At 39.8% G+C, this 21,610-nt stretch overlaps 1 protein-coding gene across 2 annotated transcripts; it reads right to left on the reverse strand.

The window, feature by feature from the left end:
- Window positions 1-10,210: 10,210 nt before the first annotated feature.
- On the reverse strand, window positions 10,211-15,695 carry LOC100220049 (alpha-1-antitrypsin). Of its 2 annotated transcripts, XM_030274911.4 has the most exons (5): window positions 15,600-15,695; window positions 14,127-14,816; window positions 13,389-13,659; window positions 12,526-12,673; window positions 10,211-11,802 (listed from the first exon to the last, which is right to left on the reverse strand). In XM_030274911.4, exons 2-5 carry the CDS (start codon window positions 14,797-14,799, stop codon window positions 11,596-11,598), a joined length of 1,299 nt encoding a protein of 432 aa, XP_030130771.3. In that variant the 5' UTR covers window positions 14,800-14,816; window positions 15,600-15,695; the 3' UTR covers window positions 10,211-11,595. The 2 variants fall into 2 exon arrangements, with proteins under 2 accessions (XP_030130771.3, XP_041572813.1); XM_041716879.2 differs by lacking the exon at window positions 15,600-15,695 and having other exon boundaries at window positions 14,127-14,844.
- Window positions 15,696-21,610: the final 5,915 nt, after the last annotated feature.

Genomic DNA, 21,610 nt, shown 5'->3' on the forward strand with positions numbered 1-21,610 from the left:
TCAGTATTTCTTGAAATTAAGTTCAGCTGTCATTTGAATACTTAGAAACTAAGTTTCACCTTTGAAAGCAGATGTGCTTTATGACTCACTTAGCTAAATACCATACAGCTGGGTCAAAATCATTATGGTAAATATAACTGGGTACTTACTTTACATTCAGAGGGCTCGTGCTCTCAGTGGGCTGTGCTGTTTCTTGCTGCTTTACTCGTACTGCTGTTTTCCTCTGTTAAACATTACATGGCTTCAGATACATATTACCTAAAAGCACAGAGCTGAATGCTGATGAATCCAGTGTTCTTGGACCTTGTATGCATATGTCCACATCTCTTCACTCCAAACAGAGAAAAGACCACTGGGCCCAGGCTGGTCAGTAGAACACAGTATTACATCCCAAAGGGTTTGCAATTCCTAAGCAAATATTTATTGGAAATGACACTTTGGTGTCAAGAGCAGCTACTCTGCCCTGTGTGCTACCTGAGATGAATATAACCATTCATCTGGAAGCACAATTTTGCCCAGCACTAAGCTCTGAAGGCAGGGTGAGGGAGCTACAAGGAGCACCACTCGTCCTCAGTTACCCAGCTTACTGGACTCCACTTAAGTGTCAACATCTCATCTTTTATTTCTACACAGTAGAAACCCCACTGGTTGCTACTCAGAAGCCAATGAGTAATGAGCAATGGCCTCATAAATAAAGAGGGTGCCTCATTCAGTCTTGTAGGAATGGTGAATTTTAGATCTGTGGCAATTTATTGAATGGTCTCTTCACAATCAAATGGTTCTTTCTGTGTCTCTATTAAGGACCACCTAGCCTTTCAAGATCTGAACAGTACTTAATGTAGACTTCAGCACTTGCAAAACCTGTATAAAATTTGCTGCAAGTGCCCAAAGACAATCCTGAACAAATGCGACTGCTGTAAGGTATACGAGCAGCAACCTAGTCTCAAATGCATCAAACAATAGCAAATGATGGGAGAGAGTAACCCAGAAAAATTAACCAGTAATAAATAAAGGCAGTCTCAATCTGTGAGTCTCACCCTTCTTCTAAAGATATATTTCCCAAGAATCTTCCAAAGGAAGAGGAAGATAAGTGCTGTGAAGCAGGTTTACCACCATTCATCAATGGATGAGATGTTCAGATTCATGGTTTGATCAGATAGCCAGGAGAATGCCTGGTTCGTCTTTCTATGCCTCTGCTACACTTTGCAGAGACAGCACAATCCCCTTGATGCTGTAGAACCAAGGAGCTGTGTATGTAAAACTGTGTAAGCACAGCAGTTCCCAGCTATGCTGCTTTCAGAGGTCATTCTTTACCTGCTGGGATCCATGGCCTTGGCCACGCAAATAGGTTCCCTGCATGGTATTTAGACTCAACACTTTTTTTTCCCATTTTCCTTTTTTTTTTTTTTAATTTCAGAATATAGCTTAGCACTGCATGTTTGCTTTAGATGCAGCCAACGTTGGCTGTTAAGTATTTTGATTTTTAAATTTGTATTTTTTCTTATTAGAGTACCAATTGCTGTTGTCCCTTGGAGCACTTGTGAAGGTCAGGTGAGGCTTGATGGAATAGCCTGTTTTATTTTTTTGCCAGCCACAAACACTCTTCATTTAAATTGAATGAATGTATAAGCCAGAATGCCCAATGGCACAAATGCAGTCTTTCAAGGAGAATGAGAGAGGTGCTCATGGTGCTCCAAGACAGGCTGTTGGTGCTTCTGGGCACTTCTTTAGTCATAGATGTGAGCAGCATTAAATATTTGCACTTCTGTTAAACATTACATGGTTAAAAAAACTCCAACAGTCTGAGGACACAGATAAATGCTGTTGTAGCCATGCAGAGAAGATAGAAGTCAGTGCTTGCTGGGCCAGCTGGTTTTCATGTTTGTTGTCCCCAAACATGCATAACAGCCATCTGCAAACACACTCTGAGGAGGAGAGGTCCATGGCCATGAGCAGCTGTACTGCCAGATACACCTCCCTAGCTTATTGCCAGCTAGTGACACCAGTGCTAAGGCATCTCCTGAAGTGTGGTATGGCCTGCACTGCAGCTTTAGATTCTTGATCATGCAGCTTGGGCACCTGCTTCAACATGGTACTAAGAAAAGCAGATCAGAAGAGGTAATTAACACATAACTTCTTTTTTTTTCCCCACAAATGAACTTGGAAGCAGTTCAGAAACTGTCCTACATTTAGAGGGTTTCTTTGAGCCTTGGTTTGGTCACAACAGAGGAGGAACCCTGGGCAATGAGCTCCACTGTGCAGGGCCAGCTGAAGCAGAAGGTAGCAGGAAAGAGACAGTGCTGTAAAGAATGATACTGCAAGCATTGGGGCTAATTCTGGATTCCCTCTATGACTCTGAGGTGAACCAAAACATGCTTCTGTACAGTGAGAAAACTGTCAGAGACACAAACACAATTTTTTTTGCTGTTCAGACATTTATATGTATTAGCCTCTTGTTAAAAGTCAGCATGGACTGATTTTTGAAACTCTTTCAAAATCTGCTTCTCTTTGTTTCAACTGTCCTTGTTGTCATGAGGTGGTGGCTTGAAGAAGAGATTCATCATCCTACCAGGAAGGTCAGCAGAGGTTCTCCAAGCCAGCAGCTGCTCCACCCTGGGCTTGCTTCTGGAGACAGTAATGCATTGAGCATGCCTACATTGCTACTTTGTTTTACACCTTAGTTCCTTCTTAAAAATATTACTCTAGTCCTACTATTTTATTCAAAATAGTTTTAAAAAAGCCACCTAGCTCCTTTCATCAGCAAATACTCAGCATGCCTTGCCTACAGTTCCAACCATGCCCTGCTGCTTGCAGTGCAGACCATCACTCTATAGAAAGGCAAAACTCTCTGTACAAAACTCTCCTGTAATTCTGGGCACTCTGAAGGAAAAGTAATGGCACTGTCTCAAAGCAGCAAAATGTCAGTCTTAGCTGAGGAGGGACCTGGACAAATACCAAAATTCCCCATTGCTTACCCTGGCCCCAGACTCCGGCTGAGAGGATGCAGTGACCGTGGGGGAGCCGAGGGGTGGTGGCTCTGGGGCAGTAGTCAGAGTTAGTTTGAAGAACTTACCTAAAGTATGTCTTGAAGTCATACATGGTTGCAGTCAGATTTTCCCATTAATTGCTATTCTTGCAACAGGACTGAGAGGTCTGCCCAGCCCTGGCCTTCCAGTCAGCAGGGAAGGAAGAGGGATGCATGGAAGGTAAGCCACGCTGTTTTGTCAGGGCTCACATAATTTTTCCTGCATTTGTTTCCCCACAAATATTTTTCTTAGCTCTGTTATCCCATTTGACAGAACCCACGTGCTCATTTACAGTGTAGATGGAGATTAATGTCAGGAACTTTTTGCTTTTATGAGTCTTTAGTAATTTGCATAATTTGAGAGGTAAACTTATAAATTTCAAATGATGATAATAGGAGCTACAGATGATGAGTGGTATTGTGAAATTATCCAAGAGGAACATAAAGCTATGATTCACATGTCAGTCAAACATAATATGGTAGGAGTTCAGTTTCTGACTGATATTAAAATCATTACTTCAGGATAATGAATTTTGTATTTAATAATTTTAAAGCGTATTCAAGATTTTCTCTAGTTTTCTTTTAATATTTATTTATGTAAAAAGCTATCTCAATTATAGAAGCACAGTGAGAAACACAAAGAGATGTGCAAAATTGCTGTGTTACCATTTTCATATTTCAAAGCCTTGAAAATAATATTTTAAAGCCTTGAAAATAATATTTCAGAATTAAAGCCTCAGGAAAGAAAGGAGATGATGCCATTTTGTTTCATTCATTAAAGTATCAAAAGTTTCCTTTCTATTTATTGTATTTATTGAATCTGAGAAGAACCAGAATTTATGTGTCAAATACAGAGTTTTCTGTGTTATGTGGAAAGTGAACTTCTTAAATATGGAAACAGATTTCTTAAATCTATGTTTATGGACCAAACAAAAAATGTCCTAATAATCAGTCTGTACTTCATGGATTTGGCAGATGTTTGGAATAAATGTTAAGGTGTTTGATGTTTGCTGGCCAAGTCATGTTTTTATCCAAGAGCCCTGTTGTTAATAAAAGAGTGTAATTTTAAAACTTTAACTTTGAAAACCCTAGTTGTGCTAGTAGAAAGTTTGTCCATGAAAGTGTTACTGGTCCTAAGAAGTTATGTATTTTTTTTTTTTAATAGTAGTAGTAATGATTGGCTTACAAGAGACTTTAAAAACAGCATAAGACATGCAAACATATGCTCTTGATACACTGAAATCTCTCTCAGTGATCTGCTTCATTTTTCTTGTTAGCACACTTGTGAAAGAAACATAATTTTGCTCTTAGATCTACTACAAACACAGGTCGCGTGCAAAGTCATTCTGATCTGATGTATTATGTTTATCCTTTCAAGAGAGACCACTATGTTGATTTTTGTCATTGATACTAAAGAAAACTCTCCCCTCCTGTTTTCACTTGGCTTGGACTGTTAGCACTGCTGAATTTCTGTAAGCAGTTACACAGTGGCTGTTCAATGAGCCGTGCCTAACAAAGTAATAAAGTTTAATTAGCCCAACTTAATCTGACAGTGTGTTGCTGGCACACTGTACAGCTGGCTAGTGATGCATGCATGCATATGAAATAAAGATCACTCCTTGAAATTCTTCTTTGCTTCTAGTATTGTGTAATTGAATTTGAAGTTGTCTTCTACATTCTCTACTTTCCTCTGTACAATACAAAAACAGGTCTCAGTTAAGCAAATTGACATGTTCTTCAGTTTGAGTTTGATAGAGGCTATTTTCAAGATACAAATTTCATATTCTTGTTGTTTAATCACAGCAAAAGTTTGGATCACACAAGAAACCAAAATCTGTGCAGCCAAGCCCCTAATCTTTAATATCTATAACATGTAAAATTGTTCCAGGGTGCAAAAGCTCTGAGTACAGCACACAGGCTGCTTAAGACAGCATAAGGACTGCACAGAGATAATAATGGATTAAAGTTCACAGCATCTTCCTTTATACTTTGAAAATATGAGCTATACTTTTTTGTTTTCAATGATGTTGATGTTCATCATGCCTTACATGGGTTTACAAACTCAAAACTCTGAGCTAAGGTTTCATCAATGATTTTTGCTGCAGACAGCTCAACCTACAGCTGTAATCGATGATAAACACTGAGTAGAGAAAAGACAAAATTCAGCAGCCCTAGCTAGTGCAGCCTCAGTGTGCTTACCAGCAAAATTCAGGAGGTCTTTGTGAACATCCTGTGAAGAAAGTGGGCAAATTTCATAGAAACAGAGGTTGGACAGTAAAAGTGTAAAGGGGGGTTGCTGATGCAGTGGCTCCCTGGGGAGATTTCATCTGAGGAATCCCAGCCCAGGGACTGGAAACAGACCTCCCTAGTGCAGGGCAGGGTGCAGTCTTTGAGTAGATAATGGTGTGGAAATTGCTGGCAGTTAGAACAGGTATAAACGTCTCAGGAAAGAAACTGCTGCAGTGCTCTGCAAATGCTACATGGCTTGGTGCAGGGAGATCCCCTTGTGCTCCCAAAATAAGGAGTAAGGAGCAATAAGTGTTTATGTCACATCAGCTGTGTGACAGGGTCAGCTCCTACACATGACCTTGCCTTGGGGAAAAAAGTTCAGGAAGCCAGTGCCGAAGACTCAAGGACATGTGAGAGTCAAAAGTCTAAAGCCTTCTTTATGCTCTGAAGTACATAAAAGACTATGCAAATAAAAGTGTCACAAAATGACATTGGAGTGGAAAGTTAACACAAGGGCAGAATATTTATTCTGAGTGTTTCCAAGTTTTAAAGTCTTAAAGGTCCTATGTGGCCAGCATGTGACATCCAGCCAAACTCTGATCTCCCAGCAAGGGAGAAGCAGCAGTGCAGTTCCACTTGCATGGGTCTGAGCCTGTGCCCTGTGACTAAACATCTAACTGATAGAGGTGAAAACTTTAGTGTCAAATCTTCTCTCCTACAGTAATTTCCTTTTTTCTCTTTCCATTGGTATCTTTCTGGCTTATTCATGCCAAAAATTTTAATACCTGCTAATTAAGTTACAGTCAAGCCTTAGAAGAACTAGAAGTCTACATTGCATGGTGCCAGCTAGAGGAGTTAATTAGGCCAAGTGCACTGTCAGGCTGCTCTTGAATTCCTTCTTTCCTGTGTCATGGCAGCTGCAAGAGGCACCTAAGCTTAAGTTCCTGCTTCTCACAGGAAAATGTGGCTGTCTTGGTAATTCCCCTCTTCCTCACACATACTCCCCATGGATCTCTGCTCTTTATTTGGAAAAAAACAGGTCTCTTCAAGACATAGCATGTTTCTCCACAGAACCTCCAAGAATATTTCTTTTTTCTCACCATTTCAAAAGAGAAGCTATTTTCCCAGTCCTTCCTTTGCAGAGAGGTGATGTCCTTTAGCACCACTATCAAATCCACCCTTAGCAATCTGTACCACGAGTAACACATAATATGAGCTCTCATACAAGTCTTATCTCATGTTCACACCACTTGCAAGATGCCCCCTTAGCCAAGGTGTCCTCACTGCCCTTTCTTTTATTGCTTGCACTTCACGCAGCATAAGACAACTGAATGAGAATGTAAAAACAATCCTGGAGGCTGTAAATAATTTTCTGAGGAAGATTGCTTCCTTTTTATCTTTTTTTTCAATTCAGGCAGCTAGTAGTTTAGGTCCTTTAAAGGTATTGTGATAAAAGTCCAAGATGTGTTTTTCAGTTAATACCAAAAAGACTCTTGTAGGTCCATTTAAACTGCAGAAATCTCATAAGCAATGTTAAAGTCTGCTACTCAGGGGGAATACGAGATCTGAATAATGGGTTAGAAAGCCAACAGCCTCAGCTAGAGCATGCTTTGCTTATAGAGCCATCCTCTTCTGATTGATTTGTAAACCTATTTTTTTCCCAGCCCTTTTTTCCAGATGAAAGAACAAAAATGACCAAACCATGTTGTATTTGAAGAAGAGAAATATGACTCTTTTGGAGGCCTTTGCAGGAGTCAAATAACCATTAATCTTTTTTGTCTCCTGACCAAATGACAAAGCACAAATTAGGAATCTATTATATAGAAGAACTACTGAGTTAATATTATGGCTTTCCATTAAGAAAGCTTGGAAACATTTGAGTGAAATGAATTTGTTTTGTTTTGAGTTTCACCTTTTGCAGTCTCCTAGTAGCCAGTGCTACAATTAAATCCACACCATTCCAGAAGCCAGGTTATCTAGTTCTGTTTCAGCCCCTCTAATACCTCAAGCCTATTAATTGTCTCTTGGAATTCATCTACGTGCCACAACAGGTCATCAGCCTGTGCACACTTTGTGCTGGGGAAGCATCTGGGCATCCATTGCAAGCTACCACCTGTACTGACACCTCCTTCCTCACCAGTCCCATCTGGGTGGGAGCTCCAGCTTCTCAGGGCTGTCTCAGTAGACACACTGGTTTTGGCTCCGAGGTAGAGCCCACCTTTGCACAGAGACCAGGAGCACTTGGCACTTACCTGAGCTGTGGACCTCCCTGCACGCCCTGCCCATGCCAAGTGCTGCACCACATCCAATGTGACACACCCTGGCCACGCACTCCCAGAGCCATTTATATTGCCCTGGCAATGTCCCCTCCTCACCAGGCTGGTTCACAGGAGCTTATGGGTCCTGAGGGGCCCTGGCTCGATGCTCAGGTGTCCCTGAGCATAAGTGATTCTGCTGCGGGTAACTCATTCTGATGTGCTCGGAGTATGCAGGAGGCATTTGAGGTTACTCTTTGAAGGTTGTGGGAGAACACTACTTGGAGGCATATATCTATCACACGGATTTCCTGAGCCTAGAGGTTATTGTGGTGAGCAGGGGACAGATGTTGGCTATGAGGATCTTGGCCATGGTACCTTTCTATCTGCCAAGTTCCCAATGACAATAGAAGCCATATTTTCAGCCCTGATTAATCACCAAGTTCTTTAAAAACAGAGAAATTCACATAGTATTTCCCAGGAATATCTGTTAATTATTAAATGTGTGCTTAGATTATCAGAAAACAAAATTAAATCCATGACATCATAGAATCATGTGGGTTTGGGTTAGAAGGAACCTTGAAGATCATCTAGTTCCCAATACATGCCATGGGCAAGGACACTTTCCACTACACCAGGTTTTCTCAGGGCCCCATCCAGCCAGGCTATTGACACTACCAGGGATGGGGTATCCACATCTTCTCTGGGCAACCTGTTTCCGTGCCTTACCACCCTCACAGTAAAAAATTCCATCTTAATATCTAATCTAACCTACCCTCTTTCCATTTGAAGTCATTCCCCCTTGTCTCACTCCAGGTCCTTGTAAGAAGTCTCTCTCCATCTTACCTGTAGGGTCTCTTCAGGTACTACAAGGCTGCAATTAGGTAACCCCAAAGCCTTCTTTTCTCCAGGCTGAACAATTCCAATTCTCTCAGCATTTCTTCATAGGAGAGGTATTCCATCCTTATTTTGTGCATTTAACAGAGTATTAGTTGGCCTTTCCAGTAGAATATGTAATTTGTTATCAGCCCATGACATTTAAGTCTGTTGCTTCTGTTATGTGCTTTTAGATTCTTCCTAGTGGGTGCTGTACAATACTGGGAACAATGACAGACCTGTGCACAGGCACTAACCACTGGCTAGTAATTTTCTTTTATACCTCAAGCATACTATTTCTCTCTCTGGCCCCACAACAATATACAGTTTCCTACTTTTGCTTGTTCCTTCTTTTATGATCTTTAACACTACTCAAAATTGCCTCTAGTTTTCTTCCAGTGTCTGTTGAACTTCACATAATTTGTAGATAACAGTTAAATCTATCTCCACCATGGGTTTCTGAGCTCCTCATTTACATTGTTAGCCTTTGTTTCACTTCTGGTTCCTAAATATGACAAAAAATACAGTTTTCTTCTATTTCCACACTGCTTGTTTTCCTTTTCTCCTTATTTCAATGTGTGCTGTTCCAAAGTTTCTGCCAAGTTGGCAATTCTTTTTCTATGGCTGTTAACCTACAAGAGAAGACTGCTTTCACTTTACAGAGACTGCTTTGATCCATACCATCCCTGATTTCCCTCCGGGCCTGCACAGGCAGTGCTGAGGCTGCGGCTTGCATGTGTGCATGATTGCATGCAGTCCTGCATCACATCTGTGTGTAGACACCAGTGCAGGCTGCATTAGAAGATGTCCTTAGCACTTTGTCCCTCATGTGGCTCATCACACCAGCTCCAACCTCCAGCAATGGCCCATCATGATACTTGCATGCAACAGTGCAGCAGCTCTCAACTAGCCAGGATGAAAGCCCTTCCCTGGTTACTCTGAGGGCTCTTGGTCACAGTACTCACAGCCAGAGAGCCACCAAGAAATAAAAACCCATGGAAAAAGAAGCAAAAAAGAATCAGACTGAAAGAAGAAACACTGTCCTGAGCAAACCATAACTGCAGTGGGTTTGTGACAACCTTAATGCTGACATTTTTGTGAGGGGTTGTGCAATCCTTCTGGGCTCGTTATTTATGACACAAATTTTCTGCACATTTGCAGTGAGAGGCATGCCCTGTTTTTTGCCAAAATTGAAAGAACACCAAGGCAAGACATGTATGGTTCCTATACCTGTCTGAAGACGGTTCCTTACCAAGATGTTTTCTGGTCATCCAGTTCTTAAATGAGCTTCATTTTTGTCTTTCAAATAGTTAAGAGGCAAGGTTACTTCTCAAAGTGAGGTGTGGTTGGCAAAATAGCACTCAGATATTTTTTCCTACTAACAAACAGAGACTATTGATCTGAGGTCCATGAGGAACAACAAACATAATCTCGTGATATTTGCCTACAGAGTTATTTGTCATTGCAAAGCTGAACTTTGACAATTTATCCTGAGTTAGTCCTGAGATTTGGCAAGAAGTTTTGTAGAATAAATTTATCTGTATTTTACCTAGACCAAGTCCTTATATATTTGGAGGCATAAAGCCAACTACTTATTACTAAACATAGAACATACTAAATATAGCTATGAGTGAAAAACTTTTGTCATTGATTTATGTGATTTTGAGGAGGATGTTAAAAGTTAATATCAAGTGTTACCTGTCTGCAGATACACATGGAATGTTGTTTCTATTCCTTATTGGTATTCTTGTGCTGCAATTTACTCATATTGACAATGCTGATTTAATGTGAAAGAAAATAAAGATCTCCAAATAAAAAAAAAGAATTCTGTTTTAGAAATACTCACCACAGTTTTTATGCTATATTTTTCACAGACATCTTAAGAAACTAAGGTCTAAAATGTTATAATTTATAATTTTTTCTACCAGTTTGAAATATTCTGTAACAAAATATTTAATCAATCTATAATTTACATGCTTTCTTTGGCTTTCTATATTTTAATAAGATGTGCTGAAGATTTGATTTAAAATTTAAAGCAAAAGATAATAAAATAATTTAAATATTTACTGCTTTGTAAGTGAAGTTATATTTCTTTCATAACTATGCAATTATCTAGTGACACTGGACTCAAGGAACCTTAAGGTAAGAAAAGGTACAAATGTCAATTCCCAGCCTGTTTTTACTCTGTAATAGTAATCCACTGCTAACTTTTAGAAAAGTGACTTCTGAAATATTTTCTGTATTTTTTATGTGTGTTTATGATAGCTTTAACCAAGTTAACAGTCCCTAGGAAAGCTCTGCAGTTCCTACTGAGGAAGCGGGAACTTTCTGGAGTTATAATTTGCATTCCTCCTTTTTTCTACCACAATCTGTCAAGTCTAGCTGGAAAGTGAATACCGAAGGTGGCATCAGTAGAAACAAGAAATGACAGTGACAACAAGTCTATGAAAAGGAAACTGGTGCTATGTCATGGACTACTCCATCAGGCTTTTATCTCAAGGCATTAGCAAAAAATTTTATATTAGTAGGATAAAACAAAAGTCTTTTTTCTGCTATGCATTCCTTCCTTAGTAGAATTAAAATTATCTGTATAGCAAAGTGGCTTTCTTTTCTCCAGGCAGAGACTTCTGCTGAGGAGAAGACAGAGGAAGGCAAGCTAAAACAGCTGCACTCCTCAGCCCTTTACATTAGTGGTGTCCTCCAGTGTTTCAGTCACTGATCCTGCAGTTTCATACCATGCTTGGTTACAAAACTTAAAGAAATTAATGACAATTCACATGAAAATGAAATCTGCATCTAAGGGTATTCATCAGGGGTTAGTGGATTAAACAGACAGGACTTACAACCTGCACCTCATTTTTCCTGTTTCTCCTTTCACGTGCACACCCTGTGACTGTACAGCAATACCTACATCAGTTGGAGACTTTGAACCAACTGAATACCCCACAGGAACACATCAGAAAGGGCTTCTTATAAAACTGGTGAAAAGTGACTTGTATTTCATTAACACTACATGCTATATTCAGATGTAAGCTGTGGGAAATTGTAGTGACTTTTGTATAAGGAAATATAGTTTTTGTGTTTTAAGGAATTAATTAGGTTTCTAAGGACAATGGTTGAAAGATGAACACTAGCACAGAGTGGTATGCATACATAAGTGTTTCACTGGATCACAGGAATTGAGCCAGCGATGTGTATAAGTTTTGTCAATCAGCCATTTTTCTGAGGGTTTACAATTTTCCCAATGAAGAGGACAGTGTGGGTGAACTTATCCAGAATCAGCAGGAGAAATGGTCTGTTGAATCTGACTCGAGGTGGGCGAGGAAAATCCCCAGATCTCCAGGTAACCTCCTTCACTGAGGCCCCAGCTGCCTCCGTGCCATTCTCATGAACATTCAGCATGGCTCTGTGGATCACCTGCAAGAAACAAAGCAGCCTCCAGTTGACAATTCAGCAAGAAGAGAGCAGCCTGTCACCCTCTTCATTTTTGCCAGCCAAAGGGAGCCCTGCCTGGAGCAAGACCGAGCAGTAGCAGCTTCTGGGAAGGTCATCACCAGTTGCTCCCATTCCTACCAGCAGCCATCACCCCACTCAAGCCATCCTCCTTCACTGCTTGTGCAGAGAGTAGCCCTCAAACTGCAGGCAGCCAAAGAGTACTCAAGATGACTGATACCAAGAAAATCTGGAAGCAAAGAAACCCGGTAATTTAGCCGAGATTCAATTTTGTCTTTGGCAGCTTCATGTATTATTGTGAATTTACCCTGTCATCTAGCTGAAAAAAATAACTTTTTGAGAACACTAGAAGGGCAGGGATAACAGCCCTTTGCCCTATGTAGGAAGAATTAGAGGAAATTTTACCAAAGCTAATGCACTACATTTAGATAATTTTGTTAAGTAGCCAAAAGAACATTTAATTATATGTATGTTTTCATCCTCGTCCTCCAACCATGACTTTCTAACCCCTTGTAAGCATGTTTGGCTTCAGGTTTATGAAAGACAGGGCTTTCTTTGCCTCCAGACTGGCAGCTATTGATGAATGAGTGATGCTTCTGAGAGACTGGGAGAAGCTTTTCATGGAATATTAATGTCAGGTTCCTGGGAACAGGCAAATCCTGTGGTTGCTTTCACATGCTGACTTACTTTTGAAACTGTCAGTCCAGGCTCCTCAGTAATCCCTGAGAGATCAGCTTGTTCAGTAAACAGATTGACCATACCCATTTTTTTGACTATATTTTTCACATCATAGGTACCAGAAATAGAAAATTTTGGAATGTGCAGATGTATTTTTCTGTAAAAAACAACACAAATAGGGACAAATCATCATCTAGACAATATTCCTCAATGGCTTCAGTATATTGACACTTCACATTTGTTTTTCTAAATACTTACAGCCTTCTCTCAGGGTTCAGATAGCACTTCTGATCAGGTTAGCTACTTAATGTGGAGGGTTGGAAGAAAATAAGTCAGTTCTAGCTCCTGCCTCTGCAGTGGGATTCGAGGAGTGGGGTGGAAGATACAGCTGTACTAACTCAGTGGCAAACAGAGCTACTACTGCCAGGTAGGAGGGCTTTTTCAAATTATTGTAGCTAGCTGACCGAAGGCTGTTCAAATATGCAACACCACAGAAATAGATACAGTAATGGTGAATTAATCCACTTTTACACAGAAGGCCCTCAGCATAACATCCAACAGCTACTCCATTATAGTTTCCCAGTGCTTGTATGAAACAAAGGTCTGTTGACCTCATCATGGTGCTAAGTAATTTTTTGTTGAACCAGGAACTTAACCCAAGATGAAACCCAAGCTCAATGACCTATTTGTTCACTAGCCATAGCTCTTTTTCATTTTCCAGCTAAGAAAAGGGGAGTTCATAATAGAGTCAAGTCTATACATTAAGTGTATAGAGTTCAGTCAAATAACCTGTCCTTCAATGTCTTGTCTTGGTGAGATAAACACAATTAATCTGTAACATGGTCACCTCTCACCTTAGCAAAAAGTCTTACCTGTCTTGGAGGGACTTTTCCCATGTAGTTACAGTTCTTTTCAAGAGGGCATCTTCTACCTGCTTCATCTTCCCTTCATCAGGCAAAACAAATAATGCTGCAACATCTCCATTGTAAGGTATCTGAACCAGCCAACAGGACAGCTCTTCATCAAAGTAATTTCCATAGTAACCCTTTCGATACATCATATCGACTTTTACAGTTGTGTTCTGATCCACAAAAAAGTCCTCCTCTTTTGTCTGTGCTGTACTGAAGGGTTTCTCCCAATGGGCTTATTACAAAAAGGAAATATATTCAGTGGAATACAAAGAGGAATGGCCACAGTGCATAAAATAGGACCTAGTTTCACAGCCTTCCTTTCATTAGAGCAAATATTCTTTTCATGTTACTGCAACCTCAGGTGTTACAGCATTGTATATATATATATATATATATATATATATATATATTTAGGTGCTTAAAGACAATTACAGACAGATAACACTGAAAACAGCATCTTTCACTACAGCATGAGTCTATGATCACGTGACAAAATTAACCAAATTCAATAAAGATATTTAATTTAAAATGTCATTAAAGCAGGTGAGGATATATTTTTACTGGCAAAAAAATATACATGGGTTTATAATGATACCTTCCAGATATTGAACATGATTTCCTCTGTTTAAAATATTTAACTTTTTTCTCTTTTTGTTCTCTATAATAAGCACTATCTTTGTACTGTTTGATGTGTCTTACCTTTAAAGAAGACATAGTTAACGAGAACCATTGCAGTCAGAGGATCAAGATTTTCCACTAGTTTAACTATTTTCCCATTTGTCTTTTCCTCAATATAACTGTTGATCTGACTCTCAGCACCAACAGAGTTGTTAAAGTCAGTAGAGAAGACTTCAGATTCATAAAAGCTCTTGACATCATCCAAAAACTTCTGTAGTGGCTTTAGTGTCTCTTCTATAAAAAGGGCATTGCCCAGGCTCAGCTGGAACTCACTATTTGAACGGTTCAGCATGTGGAGAAGTTGGCAAAAAACTTTATGTATTTTCTGCTCCTGAGTCTTTTTAAGGTTAAAGGCAAGCCCTTCCAAAATCTGTGTCAGTGTCACAGCCTTGGCACCAAGTGCCAGCATCGCAAAGGAAGCAGAGATGCTTATGGGTGAAAAGAAAATATTTTTGTCCATTGCTTCAGATGCAACCAGCTTGTAAAAGGAAAATGCAAAGTCAGCATTGCTGAGAACTAGTTTGACAAAGGTTTTGTTCTTAAGTGGAGAAGCTTCTTCCCACTGAGAACTATGTCCTGGATAATATGTACCTTTAGCATCATCCTGCTTATTACGGTAGCGAGGATGCTGATGACGCAGGGCAACAGTATGCAAACCAACCAGCAATAAGCACAAGGAGAAAGTGGTCTTCATTTTGCTTTCAGCTGTTTCTGCAAAAGAAATAGACATGCAAAACATGTCATGGAAACTAATCTGTTCATACTGTGTCCTCCAGTAAAGTAAAATGATGCTCTCAGAACATACCTGTTCTCCAAAATCCCCCACACTTGTAATTCACATTTCTGATATATGCCAGTGTTCCCTGGAAAGAATATACCTCCACTATTTATATATATATATAGTCTAGTTCTCTTTCAAAATAGGTAATTTAAAACTTTTAAAAGTTTATTTTACTTTTAATAAACTTTTAAAAGTTTATTAAAGTATTATCTAATACTTTAATATTAGCATATTCTTTTAAAATTTGTAAATAATTGGAAGCTTATGACCTTTTCCCAAGAGAAACTGGCACGATTTGGCTTCGTACTCAATACTACATGAAGGTTACTGCAGCTCTGTTAGCCGTCCTCAATTCATCAAATAATTAAAGAGTTTAATCTGTATTAAACAAAAATGTGATATAAGCATAGATTATACTATCTAGAACCAAAATTACAAAATACTCTTATAGTTTCTTCAAAGGTGAAAGACTAGATCACTAGTCTTTGTGGTATAAAAGTCTATAGTAATTTTTATTGTTTCCAAACCAAATTCATACTTTATTACGTGAAGTATCTTCTTTAGTATCACTTCTTTCTAGCTTTTGAAATGTATTGATTTTTTTTCATAAGAGGTATATTTCCTATTTACATATACAAAGGCACCACTCCCAGGCAACGACCCCCTCAAAATGAAGTGTAAGAGATCCAAAGGAAAACTAAAAGGGTACTTACATTGCTATAGTCTGGTATTGTCTGCTCATTCTTCTCTTCAGTATAATTAAACAGAGTTAATCAGAGCACTCCGTTAATCATTAAGTAGTTCAAATAAAAGTTGCCAGTGAGGATGCACAACAAGCAGTAATGGCACTGGATATTTTGGACAATTTTTCCAACCCAGACAAACACTAGCAGTGCTGGGTGATAGAGCTGCGGAAAAGAAGGATTGGAGCAGAGACTGTATCTCTGTTGCTTCCATGCTTGTGGATTGCCAGGAGGGGCCTCCTGCTGTGGATGTTTGGCAGGAGAGCCGCAGCCATACCATGGCTGGGGCTGGAAGCTGTGACTTGGTGTGAGGGCCACCCCTTGCTTGGGTCTCAGCACCCCTCAAAACGGATCACAGAGTCTCTGCCAGAACGCCCTCTTTGATTTGTCCTGCAGGCACTGCTGGAGCCATAACCTCTCTGGCAGGATTTCAAAATAGGGTTTGGATTTAGAAACTCCTTCTGCCTTACTATATGCCTCAGTCACAACCTTCAACACCATGTTCGGTGGTTTTGGGGATTTTCTTATGCAGAGCAGACTGTGTATGATCGGTGAACAGTCTATAAGTTTTTTAGGAGAATAACACATGACATTATCACTCTAGCAAGATATTTACAACCAATAAAGCTGTCTGCTCATTACTGTTGGTCATCACCTGTAACTGAGTATTTGGGGAAGTGGGGAAGAATTTTTGCCTGGCTTTGTAGAAAATATACAATAAAACCACTACTGCTGAGAAGCAGCACTGACTGCAAAGAGAAACATGTGGTCAGAAACAGACATCTTATTTCCTTGGGTTACTCTTCTGTATAATATAGAACAGGCTGCCAATACGCCTTTCATCCAGTACTAAAGAAGACATGATGGCATCACTGGATGATATTTAGGGTTGAATATGAAAAAATCACTGAAGGAGAAACTAAGGCAGAAAATGAACCTCATTAAACAGATCTGGTTGCCAACATGTCCCTCTCTGCAAGTTCCAGGCATTTGGTTTCTGAGCAGGAGCTTCACACTATATCAGATGTTAAAATGCCCCACATGGTGTTCAACATCTCTGAATGAGAGCACATTGGTAGGGAGGTACATTTAGGAAGCTGAATACACTGAAATAATTATATTTTAATAGTGGAATTTGCCCTATGAACCTTTTTCTCTTGGTCTAAAAGAGCCTTTCTTATGCAAACAACTTTTAGAATAACAAGTTCACCAGAGAATAGAAGTTCTTATTTTGAAATGAAATTGTCTACCCAGAGAAATCTCCTGGTGTTAAATTAAATTTAAATTGAAGTCTTACATTCTATATTTTTGTGATGCAAACATGGCCTTAAACAAGCACTGAGAAAATCTCTTATGTAGGTATTTTGGAATTACACTTAAAATTTATTGCTTCCAAAGCCAGATAGAAAGTATTAGGGCTAAACTTTGCGAAGTGCTAGCATTTGTTATTGTACAACAGATTAATATTGTTGGCCTCAGTGAAGAAGCAGAAGGAAGATCAACTAGCTGAATGAATATATTAAATGAAATGAAATTTATTGTATGATTCTATTGCTCATTTCCCTTTTTTTTAAACAAGTCTTTGAGATTTTAGGATTTTGAGGACTCTGACAGATCAGAGATGGTGCAGCAACTCTTTTCCCAGTTTGAATGGAGACAAAATACGAGACTACGTGGTTGCCCTTAGCCTCTGCAGATCACAGCCTGGCAGGTCAGCACAATTCAATTTCCATCGATGACTTACATTATCATGGCTCCACAGGACACTTTGGGATCTAGGATGTACCTACATGGGCTTTCTGCCATGGTGCTGCACCATCTTTCCCAACATGGCAATGTAAAAGTGTACAGAAGTGCTGGAGCAGATCTGCTTCTGTTAGATGCCTCTTCTCAGTCCCCTTTAGAACCACTGTGAATATGTGAGGGCTATGACACACAGCACAATCACAGGCATGGGCATGAAGTGGTAATTTTTGGCTGGGCCACTGAGACACAAAATGTCTTCAAATTTTACCTATAAGATTTACCAAGAGACACAGCTCTCACTTGAAAGATAGAGGAACATTAAATAAATTCTAGTAACCATCCCTTGACTATGTAAGTTATGGTATGTCTTTTTTGATGGCTAGAGAATCTGCATCGGCAAGAGCAGCAAACCTAACAGCATTCATACACATTTTAGAACATATTACATCTTTCATCTCCTTTGTGCACAGATGTTTTCTCCTGCTATGAGGTTCTTTCCTGGCTGCAACCATCTTACAATGACTATAAAACATAGGTTGGACTCAATAATCTTGGAGGCCTTTTCCAGCCTTAAGGATTTTGTATTCTTGTTTTATATTGATTTTTCATTTCAAACTTCTTCCTTCATCAGAGCATCTTCCATGTGGTCTTTTTTTCTGACATGAAACATGGTGAACAATATAGTAACTTTTCCTTAATAAGATATTTGCTCAAGTCAGTCAGTCTTCTTCAGACCTTCCATATGAGAATCTCATTGCTGTTAACAGTTTTCCAATGATAAAGAATACATTCTTGTTTAGTAAAGTAATAAATAATAAGAATTATTTTCCGGATGGTAATGGAAAAGAAACTGAATGCAACAAAGAAATAGAGAAATAAGGGTAGTATAATTAAGGTTTATTCACTTGTAATAAATTAATCTCCAGCACTAGAACTGAACTGTACTTTCATCAATGAAATTCTTTGCAAGAAACCACCAAAGTAATTTACAGCAACATCAGTGGAGTTTGTGTAACCAGGATGTTAGTCATATCAAGGACATTTACATGAAATGGATGAATGATAATTTTCTTTAAAATTGTTAGTCTGAGTAAAGTACAATTTCCAAATTATTTAAAATGGATTCACTGTTATACCTGGGACTGGAAACTTAATGAAGGATATTTCCAGATCGGCCTTTGGTGGCTAGCAGTTTGAAGGGAATGAATGATATCATATATATGCTGTGTTTACATCTAATGAAAACAGTCCCATGTAAGTAAGGGCAGATGCACAGTACCCAACCAGGAATGTAGTATGGATGGTAAGATTTGAAGGGTGTGTTACAGGACTCAGAGATACACAGCCCGTGGTGGTCTTCACACCTTTTTGCTCTTGATAATTTGCATTTGTTCTAACTCCTACTGCAGTGAGTGTTTAGAGTTTTCAAGTGAAATGCACATTTAAGAATGTTTGTGTTTCTCTTGCACCTTTTCTGTGGTTGGAAATCCTAGTGCCTCTGTGCCTTGGAGACATGATTTGAATGCTGGATTAGGGATTAACACTGTTTGAGGTTTTCTCCTACCTTCTAAACTACCAAGACTCATGTCAAAGGTGAGTAGCTGGGTTCTCAGAATCCCCATTCAAAACCCACCCTGGCTGAGAACTATCACAATCTGGTTTTAAGAGCTTAGTGATATTCTGCTTGGAATTAGTGTGAGTACAAGGAAAATGCCTGCAGCTTTTGTTACACTGAATCTACTGAAACATAGAATACGGTTGGTTTACAACCTGTCCAAATTCTCATTTCCTTGCAATAATAGCTGTGATCACAGACAGTGCAGATAACATGACTGTGGGGAGAGGGTGGATGTGCTCATTCAAGGCATTCCAGATACCAGGGCTGAGGCTCAAATTGTCCAAAGTCCAAAGTACTGGTATCATATGAACAGCAGAGTTTATGTGAGCAACTGGTGCTATCCAAATGCTCTGTGCCTTTTGGTGTTGTCAGCACCTCTCCTTACAGCTGAAAGGAACACACACTGCAGTGGCCCTGCAATTCCACTGCTTCATCTCTTGTAACAATAATCTACATGGACTCTGCCATGAGGCAAAGCAAACAGAGTGTTACTGACAGAAGATATCCTGTCATAAAGCAGTGTCCCACTGGACCATAAACAAGGTCAGACAGAACAAACTTACAGTCTCCCACATGGCTGCCAGGATAAGTTTGGCACTCGGGTCTGCTGGGGCACAGCTAGGCTGCCTTCCAGGCACCCAGCCCTGTGGGTCTATCTTCCCTCACAGGGGTTCTCAGCTGAGTTAAACTCTCTCTAGGTACATCCTTTTCCTCATAACTTCCCATAAGTGTATCAGATCATGGCTCCCAGACCCACAGCAGGCCATTTATGTTGGATGTTTATGAGAGGTGGTCACATGCTTCACTCTAAGTTGTATTATCCTCTTCTGCTGACTGTCACTGCAGGAAGTCAGGTGGATTAGGTTATAAAGGTTACAACCTTTAGTTTATAAAGAAGGTCAGTTTTCTTTCAGGCCATAATTTGGATTCAGCTGCTCCAGAGGCTGAAAGAATGCATGAGTGGGAATTGTAGAGGAATAAAAACAACTCCAGATGAATGAGAGGCATTGTAAAACACATGTTTACCACAGATTAAATACACAGTCCCTAAAGGAAAATTTTAGTTATTTATGTCTATCAGAATCAGTTGTTTTGTTTTTTTTTGAAAGTTTTAAAGTTTCTTTAAAAGTTTTTTATGCCTTCTGATATTTACATATTTCTACTGAATTTTCTAACACTGTTCATATAAACAATGATTGTTTTACATTTGTCTTTGTAAGTAGAGAGAACTGATAGACTGTTAGTTTAACCAGTGTCATTGGAGAGGTAGCAATTTCACCCTCCAATCCACTATCACTTTTAGTATTCCATATATAGTAAAGTCAGAAAATAAAGTTTGCTCTTTTAGTTCTTTTCTCTCCTCTTTCGCATCTAACATCCATGTGTGAATTATTTAGTGTCACAGTGTGACAAGAATCCTTTTTTTGTCTACCTTTAATAACACTAATAGAATGAAGAGGGTTTCCTATCACATATTAAAACCAAAGAAAGCTGCAAGGATAAATGATGCAAAGTAGACCAAGACAGATTTACTTGGAATTAGGAAAAAATACTCCATCTCCCTACAAAAGCTTTCCAGAATTGTCAAGATCCTAAAGAATATTATCAGAACTGTGCTGAGAGTAACATCAGCGAGGTATGTTCAGTGCCCAGTCTCTAGAGACCTTCATACTGTGAATTGTAGGCATTTTTCTGGTTTTGGTGTATGTTTGGCACAAGATGTATTAGTTTCCTGTCCCCTGCACATCCCTTTCTTCCAGAAGGATTTAGTATGGCCCCTCTTCGTACTCCCAGTCTGTGCCACAATTCAGGTCAACCTGCTGCTCTGGAACATGAAGTCACTCAGCTGGAGGAAAATTGTAGAGATGCCCCACAGCTCGGTAGATAACTCCCAGCATTCAGAAATATCTATCCCATTTTATACTTCTGCTAGTAGCAGCCATTTTTCACAGTCCAGTAGGGAAACTATAAATGCAACTGTTGTCCTGCCATCTCAAACCCAAAGGCTTGGGAGGTAGATGGGAAAGGAAGTTGCTCTGTGTGTGATTTCCCAAAGCTTTTGCTCTGTCCTAGCAACTATGGGATTTTTCCTAACTTCTTTCCCTTTAGCAACAGGCCAACAACCTGTTTTTCTGCCACCACACTCTGATAAAAATCTCATGGCTCTGATAAAAATCTCGTGGCTCTGATAAAAATCTCACCATCCTACCTTCTAATCAGTCCTGGTGCACAGATTTATCTGGATGGGATCTCACGGGAGCTGCTCCCAGCTCCTGTTGAGTTTGTGTAGGCACTGCAGAGCAGGCTGCCTCACACCACAGCAAGTTCTCATCGATCTTAACTCTAAAAAGCCTCTGGATTTGCAGAGTTTTGCACAGAGGCACGGTCTCTCCCAGTCCCCTGAGTGATGCCATCTTGCCTCGTGAGGAGCAATAGCCCAGAGCTTCCCCTGAGTTCTTGCCTCTTGGAGCAAAGGGACCCACTCAAAGCAGCAATCTCCAAGTCCCCCCGAGTCAGAAGCACAGCTCCCCATACACCAACCCAATCCTACAAACCCCAGTGGGCCCCTGTAAAGCACCTCTGTGTAAGGTGGGCCAAGTTTGGGAGAACAAGTCAG

Source organism: Taeniopygia guttata, chromosome 5 (assembly GCF_048771995.1).
Source record: "Taeniopygia guttata chromosome 5, bTaeGut7.mat, whole genome shotgun sequence".
In the NCBI taxonomy this organism is placed as follows: Eukaryota; Metazoa; Chordata; class Aves; order Passeriformes; family Estrildidae; genus Taeniopygia; species Taeniopygia guttata.